This window comes from Ziziphus jujuba, chromosome 3 (assembly GCF_031755915.1).
Source record: "Ziziphus jujuba cultivar Dongzao chromosome 3, ASM3175591v1".
Taxonomy (NCBI): domain Eukaryota; kingdom Viridiplantae; phylum Streptophyta; class Magnoliopsida; order Rosales; family Rhamnaceae; genus Ziziphus; species Ziziphus jujuba.
In genome coordinates, this window is record NC_083381.1 from 25,180,505 (window position 1) to 25,191,097 (window position 10,593).

General features: G+C 32.5%; 1 protein-coding gene across 1 annotated transcript; it reads right to left on the reverse strand.

Moving 5' to 3' along the window:
- Positions 1-5,955: 5,955 nt before the first annotated feature.
- Positions 5,956-9,046, reverse strand: LOC107413105 (calcium-transporting ATPase 12, plasma membrane-type-like). Its single transcript, XM_025071565.3, has one exon. The coding sequence runs from the start codon at positions 8,930-8,932 to the stop codon at positions 6,104-6,106; it is 2,829 nt and encodes a 942-aa protein (XP_024927333.3). The 5' UTR covers positions 8,933-9,046; the 3' UTR covers positions 5,956-6,103.
- Positions 9,047-10,593: the final 1,547 nt, after the last annotated feature.

Here is a 10,593-nt window from a genome sequence, read left to right on the forward strand (position 1 = left end):
ATGTGGGAGGAATAAGGGGATGTATATAGAAGTGTATTTTCAGTACAAGAAAATTTTGGTAAGTTCAACCCTTAGGGGAGATTCTGTCGGATTTTCCATTGGAAGGTCCGGTAGGGTTTTCCTGGGATCAAGGCTTGTCTACGGGTCCTGACACCACTAGTTTATGAACTCGCATCGACGAGTACTTCACAACCATGTATGAGTCAAAGCTCAACTTTGCACGAACAAAAGGTTAACTCCGACACCCCTTGGACAGTTCGGACCTTAACTTGTTTTGCTCATATCTTTCAAACTGTAGCTCCGTTTTTTACGTGCTACTAATCTATGGACTCGGGTTAATACATACTTTGCAACGATACTCCGGTTAAAGAGAAATTCTATCCTTATCAGAAAGTCAAATTTTGACCCCTCTCGGTCAATGGCAATTAAACCCGATCAACCTCGGTCAACGTAAAGAAAATTTTGATGTTGTTTAGGACAGGGTGCTACATAATCCTAAAATAGTCTAAAACTTTAACTACATGTATGCCATGTGTATATATTTACATCCAAGAATTTCTTTAGAATATTCCATATCAATATCATGTAGATAATCCTAGACTAGTCTAAAATCTTAACTAAATTTATACCATGTGTTCATATTTAAAATGTTGTAGATTATTTTGAGATGTGCCAAGTCTTCTAGGGTTTGACCTTCATTTGTAACATATCCAAGACATCCAAGAAATCTAAAAATTCTAGTAATACAAGTACTTATATTCTTTCAAGCTATCTCAAGATCTACTACTTCCTACACTACTCCTTTTCGCTTCTGCATTTGTGCAAAGCCTTGTGAATAAGGCTGACTTAGAAAGAAGATACTACGTGCTGCATAGGAAGGTTGAGAGAGTTAGGCTTGTGACAACTTGTTGGCTTATGTTTCAACCTTGTTGACTCAAATAATTGGCTAAAGCTTAGGGTTTTAGAATTGTGTGAAAATGGTAAAAAAAAAAAAGAAAAAAAAAAAGAAAAAAAAGAAAAAAAAAAGAAAGGCTGGAATCTAATTAAACAACGATAAAAAAACCAAAAAAAACTAAAAAAAAGATCAACAAGAAGATAGTCTCATTAAAAAAAAGAAAAAAAAAAAGAAAAAAAGAAAGAAAAAAATTTCCAAGCCACTTGAGATGTGGGAATGTAAGAGGCATTTCTTGATTTTGGATAATAATCAAAGTTAAGGGTTCGTTCTATATATGAAAATGGTAAAAAGGAAAAGGTAAATAAGTTATAGCTAGTTCATTAAACAAGAAGAGAGTTTTATGGAAAGAAAGACTTACTCGAAGCAATTGGATTGCGAGTAAGAGAATTTTTTGATTATTTGATGATAATCAAAGCTAAGGCTTATGGTTTTGAGTTCTAGAGAATGTGTAAAAATGTATGGCAAACGGTGACTAATAAGAATGACTAAATGAATGACTTGAGAGAGAAGTCCATCAATTTTTTTATCCTAATCAAATTTTTACCCAAAAATATAGATTTGGTTTCTGTCTTCAAAATCAAATGGCGAACCTACCACCCAAGCGTTTCTTTGATTCTCTGGAATCTGACAAACTTCACAGCCACATTTGAGAAGCAAAAGAAAAGAGAAGGAAATAAAAATAATAATAACAGAAAGAAGAAGAAGAAGTTGCAGTTATGTTTATTCAAGAATAACGACCTTGGTATTCAATAGTAAAGCAGAGAATATTAATTTGTTGATTTCTATGATATATATAGGATAGTGTTAAATGTCACTATATATGAGAATATTAATTTGTTGATTTGTATGATATATATAGGATACAGTTAAATGTCACTATATATTTATTATTATTTATTTTTATGCTTATTTTAACTTATATTTGCAATTGCTTTTTTATTTTATGGCTGATATAGAAATTTGAAGATAGGTTCGGAATTTAATTGGTGAAATCTGCATTTGTTGAAATTGAAAAAACAGATCAAGAAAAGAAAGAAACCAAAACTATATTTTGGGTTTCATAATTTGTATCCCTGCCAAAGTTCAGTTACTGTGGGTGAATTTGATAAGGGATAAATTAAAACTTCATCTTCAATACTTTCGTGCTCTGCCAAGTTTTCAATGAGTTAAACACAAGAAAGTAAGAGAAGAAGAATGTGTTTGAGGGGTTACATAAGGATAAATTGTTTAAATGCATAATTGCATATTGACCGTGGTCTTTTCAAGTAATGATGTTAGAGATTCTGAAGAAGCCTACGAAGCTTGAAGGGTTGAACTTGGGGCAATGGAGTGCATGTACTGGAATGCATTCTTATCTTTGCCCATTGGTCATATTTGATTTAGATGTCTTTTGGTAATGTGTTAATTTTTTTCTTGGAGGTTTTTCTATCTAATATGAGTAATTTATTTACTTTAAATGTTTGTTAGTATTAATGGTAGTCAGAACATTTATTAGAAATATCAAATAATTATAAATTTAGTTAAAAAATAAAGGAACCAAAAAAAAAAAAAAATTATCTACAGAATATTTTCCCTATGACATTGAGATTTTATCTACAGAATTGCCACCAGTTTTGACATATTTCCATGAATTCTTATTACATGAATTACTAAGACTATCTATTTATTTTTTTCTTTTGAAGAAAAGGAATGTCCCAAAAACCATCAAAGGATTACTACTTTTGCGTCATTTATTCTTCTGTATTATCAATTCCAATTTTATTTTATTTTCCTTTTAAATCATTATTTCGTTTTTTCAATCACTTTAGGCATTTAATTCCATCATCTTGGTCAGGTTTGAAAAAACTAAGCAGGTGGAATTTTGAAAGGTACGGTACGTACGGAAGAAATAAAAAGAAGTGAAATTATGAAAGTTAGATAGGATACTACTGTAGAAAGTATTGAAATTATAATTAATTAACTCTATATGAAAAACCCAAAATCCTATTTTGATCCATTTTCTGGCATTTGAAAAGGTAATTAAATATTAATTTATTTTATTATTTATTATTTATATAAAAATGTATATAGGCATGGCAAGCATCATGGTTAAAACCGTAAAACGCTGGCCACCCTCGTTTTCTTTCCTCTTTTATTTTTCTTCCGTTTTTCTTTTTTAAAAGTTAGAGAAAATTAAAAAAAGAAAAGTTAAAGTGGAAAGTGCATTGGAAAAACCAGTTTGGTACGTACCTTCAAATACCATCCGTTCGATTGATTGAAGAATGAGTATTGAGTCCACGTACAAGTAAACCCCTTCACGCTCTGATCGACAGAGTCTATAAAAATAATATATATATATATTTTAATTATATGTAATTTGATTAATTGAATAATTTGGTTTTTAAATATTTCTAATTAATTCACATGTCTAATAAACTCTAATTATTATAAATTAATATTAATAAATTATTGAATAAGAAAATTATATAAATTTTAGAAAAAATAAAAAAAATAAAAAATAAAAAATAAATTTATTATCAAACGAGTCAAATTACTATATATGTGTGTGTGTGTGTGTGTACATATTATAAGTCATGCAAAAGCACATAGATGATCAGCAAGAATCCCACAGGAAAATTAGAAAACATGTGTGGATAGCATAGGGAACAATTGGTTGATACCTTATTTATTTATCTCTCCTAGGTTATAAGGTTGATAAGTTATTTGAAAATTTAGACTGGTGAGTCAAATAATTAACATTATTATATTTTTTCAGTAGAAGATGTCTAAGAATAGGTAATCGTTCTCAATTTGCAAATGGGGTAGAAAATGAATAACAATACAAGACAACTTGGGGTGATAAGGTTGTTGATACATTTATCAAGAATATGTGTTGCAGAGATAATTAATAGACATCGACAAGTTGGAGCCTTTGGTGAGGGATGAAAAATTAATGAGGTAACTAAAAGAAACTACAAATTAACTAGAAGCAAATTAAAAACAAAATGGATACAAATTAAAAAAAGAATTGGCAGTGATTGTGGACAATTTTAATAGGAAAGAAGACTAGTTTAGGTTGGGATGCTATAAACAAACCTTTGATACCGCAGATGAATGGTGGGAGTGGACGTTGAAGGTTTAATAATTAATTAAGCTTGTAAGTATTTATAAATAGCGTAATTAAATTTATTTTTTCCATCATTAATTTTGTTAGGAATATTAATTGTTGAAGAGATCTGAAGCTACTAAGTTTGGATTAAAGGCTTTAAAAACGTTGACCAACTAGATGTTCTATTTAAAGATATTGTTGTCACACGAGAAGGAGTTTGGGCACCTTCACAAGGTTTTATTAAAGAAATGAAGATGATTATTATCCTTTAGTGGAAGAAGGGAATATAACAACAATATCCAAGAGGACATTGAAGAAAGGAATTATGATCAATAATTTAATTATAGAATTAAGAATACAATTGATGTTTGACTCTTTTTTTTTCCCCCTAATATTGCATCTCCTTTCATTAATGCACCTTGTGTTAACGAGAAGGGAGAAAAAGAAAGAAATAGGCTAAAAGAGTTGGGTGGAATCTAAGGTGTTTCAACAATTAGATTCTTTAATTGGTGCTATAACATATGAGAATAACACTTAAAAAAGTAAGAAAAATGCTATTTGTCATTTTTGATCGATTATTAATATGATCTACATGTTTAATTTATTACTATTAAAATATTTATTTTAAAATTTTAATATAAAAATATTATAATTAAATTTTTTTAATTGAAATTTATTATATAAACTGATTATCATCACTAATGATGATAAATAATAAAATTCAAAAATTAAAGATAAAACCTGATTATAATGTTGAAGGATCAATGCACGTTTTAAATTATTTCTTAAAGCCACAAATATCTTTACTAAAATGAAAAGCAGAGAAATGTTAATGGCAATAAAGCAAGACAGTAGATGAAATATGTGGTTTAAGAACATAAATATTTTATCTGTATGTCATTATTTATTTATTTATTTATGTTAATCTTCAAATAGGATTATGTAAACTAGACCAACATGGTTATATATATATATATAAATATATATTCCTTTTTTATTGGATTTATTGTATTAATTTTGATTAATAATTATAATTATATTATAGTAATTGTCTTTTTAATTTGGTTTATTTGAATTTTTTTTATTAACTAGAAATTATTTTTTATTTTTACCATACTTTCGTAGATTAAATTTGAAAGCTATTAACATTTTTGGTTTAAATTACATAAACAAACCCTTTGCTAGGATGTCAAAATTTCACATGGATTTTCTTTACCATTGTTATTATCATTGTTATTTTTTTTTTTTTCAAAAATTTGCTTACTCCATCAAAAAATTTGTTGACCATTGTTTGGTTATGAGAAATATAAATTTTTTTAAAAGGAAGCTAACTAAATAAACAGGATATACATAAGGTAAAATAATCAAGTTTCAATTAATTAAAGTCATTTGCCCCCAAAAGCAAATCATGGTAATGGTCACCATGACAAATAGAATAGAATTTTTCATATCAAACATTATCTCATCGTCCTGCCCTTCATTCATAGTCAAAATATTTTTGATTTTCAATCCATGGTGGGGTTGGAAAGCTACTCATTATTCCATTACCAAAAACAAAGTTGTTGACTTTATAACAACCAGCCAAAAAAAAAAAAAAAAAGAAAAAAAAAATCTTTTTTAATATTATACAAATATTTGAATGAAAATATATAATATTATCCTTATTATTTTTCCATCTACAAAGTGTTCAGTTTCCACAATACAAAACAAGCATTAATATCGATCACAAAACAAAAACAATACAAGAAAACCATAGGGAAAACAAAAGCCAAGAGAAGCTTATTCATACCAAATTGAGCCTCGCCCAACTTTTCGTAGATAGGCATAGGTATGCACAATACATACATACATACATATATATATATATATATATATATATATTCCTTGTATTATTCCATCGATCTACAAGGTTTTCATCATTTGTTTCCACAATACGAAAACCAAACAAACAAACATCAATATCAATCACGCAAGGAAAAAAAAAAAAGTAGTACAGAAAAAGCAAAGGGAGCAAAAACAATCATTTGACTAATTAAGTGAATTTATTCGTTCCCAAAAAATCAGGCCTCGTCCACGTCCGATTTCTCCCGAACAGGTATGTACTTGACGATCCAATCAATAGGCCAAGAAATGACAGCAAATCCAAAGCATATACTCCATTCCCTCAACTCCAACCTCTCAAAATAATCCCTGTCATGGTACAGAAGAAATTCCACAAATACCATCTGAACACAAATGGTTACTGCAATAACAAGTAGAAACGGTATGTCCCTGTGTATTCCTTTAAACACGCTCTTAATATTCTCCAGATTTCTTGCATTGAATTCATTAAAAACTTGGCAGAGCATGAAAGCATTGAAGATCAAGCTGTTCCTTACCGTGACATATTCTATACCAAAAATCGAATCGGCCTCGAAGAGTAATACCAAAACGACAGCAATCTGATACACAACTTGACCCAAGATATTCCTCCACATGATCATGGATATGAGTGGTGGCACTTTCTCTTTCCTACCCCTATTAAGTGGCCTCCTGTTTCTGATCTGTTCTTCAGTGGGCTTCTCTGTGGCAAGAGCTAGAGCAGCCAGTGTGTTTATAATCAAGTTCAGCCACAAGACGTGGCTTGAGTTCAATGGGATTTCACCTGCAGCAATTGCTGAGATAATGAATACAGCAAGAGTAGCAAGATTGAGAGTGAGCTGAAACTGTATGAATTTCTGTATGTTGTTGTAAATCCCAATACTCGATCTCACAACTTTAAGCACCGATGCAAAATTACCATCCAAGATTACAATATCGGAGATCTTCTTGCTGCTAACTCCGATGCCACCGGCGCCAGTGCCTTCTCGGATTCCCATTGAGATTCCCACATCAGCTTCTATCATTGCCCATGCATCACCATTTGTGGCATTACCACAGACTGCAACTATGTGACCTCGTTTCTTCAAGGTTTTCACCATCAGGAGTTTATCATCAGGAGATGAGTTTTCCATGACTCGGATTTTGTCAACTTTTTCATTTCTTTCATTTGGAGAGTAGACTCGAAACTGCTCACCTTTTATTACTTCTCCCTCCTCCTGGTTTGGAGTACCTGTTAGTATTCCACACCCTCTGGCTATGTCTTTGGCCATGGAAACATCGTTGCCGGTGAACATCTTGACATCTATTCCGGCCTTCTGACAATCTTCCACGACTGATTTCATTTGTGGAAGACTTGGATCGTTGATACCCACCAGTGCTAATAGTACCAGACCATCTTCTTTCAGCGTTTGACGACTTCCATCCGTTTGATCTCCAGTGGTAGCATCAGCCGCTTGATCTTCAATGTGTGCAAAAGCGATGCACTGGAGGCTGCTCTCCTTCATAACTTGAATGTTTCGTTGGAATGCGGCTTTTTGTTCAGCACCGAGATCTTCGCTGGTGGTCCCAGAAATATCGTAGTAGCTTGAACACATTTCTAGAATCACCTCTGCTTCTCCTTTCCAATGAACGTGGACTGTCTTGTCTACCTCCCTTTCCATCAAAACCCCACTTCTTTTCTTCTGCGAATCGAAAGCGGCCAGATTAACAACTTTACACGTGCTTTTCACTCCCATATCCATCTCCAAGTCATGAACTGCCCATGAAAGAATTGCTTTATCAGTTGGAGTAGTACTTTTTCTAACACTGCCACTTGTATTCAGAGCGATTCCCTCTTCCAACAAATTTTTAAGAGAATCAGAAACATTCGAAAAGTAAGCTTCATTAACCAAACGGTACTTGCCCACCCAAAACGTTTCGACTTTCATCTGGTTCACGGAGAGAGTGCCTGTTTTGTCCGTACAAATGGTGGTGACGAATGGCATTTTCTCCCAACCGGAGAGGTCACTCACCATTTCCATGTCAGCCATCATTCTCTTCTTGGAGTAGAAAACAGTAAGCGGCACGCATAACCGCAAGCTTTCTGGAATCGCGACCACAACGGTGACAAAAGCAGCTGCTACAAATTTCAGCACTGAAGAACCGAAAAAGTCACCATGCGTAGTGTGACCATCAATGAACTCCTGATTTCCATCAATGTCTTTGGTGGTCCCGGTGAAGTATCTGACGAGCACGACTGCGGAACCTATCAAAGCAACTGGTAGAGCAAGCTTGTTACGAATGGAACGAATGAGCTGGTTCACTCGATTTTCTACTGTGGGAATTTCCTCCTCCTCATCACTTTTTCCATCGTGACTGTGTTGACTCATAATTTCGCACCACTTTTTCTTCATTCCAACTGTAGTGACCATCATCTGGCATCCTCCATAACCATCAACCACTTGAGATCCAGAGAACAGAAATGGATTTTGCTCGTTAACTTGTACGGCGTCTGCACTCTCACCATCCTCTACTTGCAGATTCTGCCCTTTTAAGAACAAGCCGTCTGCTGGAACTTTGTCTCCCATCTTCAAGCAAACCACATCTCCAACAACGATTTCCGATGTCGAAATCTTCCTTCGTCTAGCACTTCTCAAAACTTCTATTTTATGACCATCCATCATCACTTCTTTAGACTTGTGAGCTGAGGGCACGTAGCTTCCGACAGCAGTGGCAGCGAGGAAAAGGATAAGCGCAGCAAGAATGTTCATCAACTTGTTCAAAATGGCAAATTCTTGTAGAGGTCGCCATGTGGTACGTAAAAAACCTTCTGGAGGTGGCTTTTTATATGCGTTTGAACCGAAGTTCTTACGTCGTTGAGCAATCTTCTTTTCATCATCATCAATTCCGTTGTTGATATCGGTTTCGAGAGTTTTTGCTACACCTTTAATCCCTTTCAGCCGCTTATTAAGTCCTTCCAAATCCTTCTCCTTCACAACGTTCATGATCTTTTTGTGTTTGATTTGTTTGTTGGACATAACAGCATCCATTTTTGTTGGCTCGAAATCAATAATAATGGTTGGAAAAAGGAAGAGGAACAAAGAATCCTGGTCTTGTTTGTTTTGAAGGTATTATGTATAATAATACTAGGAAGGGGATTGTGAAGGAAATGGCAGTGTTTCGGACAAATGCTTTCAAATGTCATTGATGTATTTATATATATATATATATATATAAATAATAATAATAAAAATCAGTATATATATATATATTTTTTAGCTTAATTGAAAAAGAGTACTGATTTATATATTTAATCTAATTTTTAGTTAGCTTTTGGGTACGAGGTCGATACCTTGTCGCTGCTTCAAGGGGAAGGAGGAATATATATCTTGCGGTGGAGTGGGATATGGTGGAATGGATAAAGTCCCCAAACATCTACAGGTGGTGAGCGCTTTTTAATCACTGGATCAAGGCCATGAGGAATTTTTCTAAAACCCAGATTAGGAAGCAATGTCAATTGTCATATGTGGGCCTTATTAGATGGATCCCATTGACGATGCTGCAGCTACGACGTTAGGACATCTATGTCAGCCTCATTTGAGCGGCGCTCATTCAGTGCACGACACGTGTGGATTTGCCATAAGATAGGGCCTCTTGGTTATGAACACGTCTCCTCTAGCTATAATTATATGCTTTTTTAACTTTTTCTTTTCGTTTTATTTTATAATCTATATAGCTATTCTTTGGAATAAGAATACCCTTCCTCAGTTTTGTTTAGCAGATTCTGTCATGTCAACATTATAGATTCAATGATTAGATATTAGATAAATATACAGTGATGAAATTGCCTATTGAAGAAGAAAGTATACTAAGAGGTAATAATTATATCCATCGATGATAATGATTTAGATGATAATTGTGCATGTTACCAATTTTTTTTCCAGTGAGATCTTTCAAGCCTTATTATCTTTAAATAATTATTTGCTACAGAAATAAAAGGAACATTCGAATGTGGTGTATGTATTACAAAATATTAAAAATCAGGCTGATGATTGTTTAGATATAATAAAGAAAAAGCAAAAAATCTTAAATTCATATTTTGGAAAAAAATCCAAATTGAAAACATAAAAACTGTTGAGTAAAATTTTTCTTAATATATATTGTAAATATATATTCCCTAATACGTATTGTAAATGTTTATATATATATATATATATATATTTATTATTTTTTACTACTTTCTTCAATTATTAATTTATATAATTAATTATGTTTGTAATTTATATTATAAGTTTTATCATCTTATACATTTAGAAAAGATTATTAATTTAGTAATATGCTTGAGTTGGTACCGAATAAGTTATTGTTTTAGTGAAATAATTTATTTACCGAACAATTATTTATAAAGTTTTACTGTAGTCTATTTCCTTATATTCCCTATGTTCATAGTGCTTCAGGATTGTTGTAAGGAAGAGGCAATAAATTAAGGATTTGAATCTTTATCAGAAGAAGAGGCTTATTTCACAATTTTCTAGCTCTCTAAAGCAAAGGTTCATTAATTGACATTTTGTAGGTCTCTAAGCTCTCTAAAGCAAAGGATATATTAGAGTTGAATCGATGGACAAATGTAATCACAATTAAGTTTCTCCCTTAAGGGACTCCCCTAAAAGATCAAAACTACCAATCTGATCACTAGCTGATTAACTGGGGC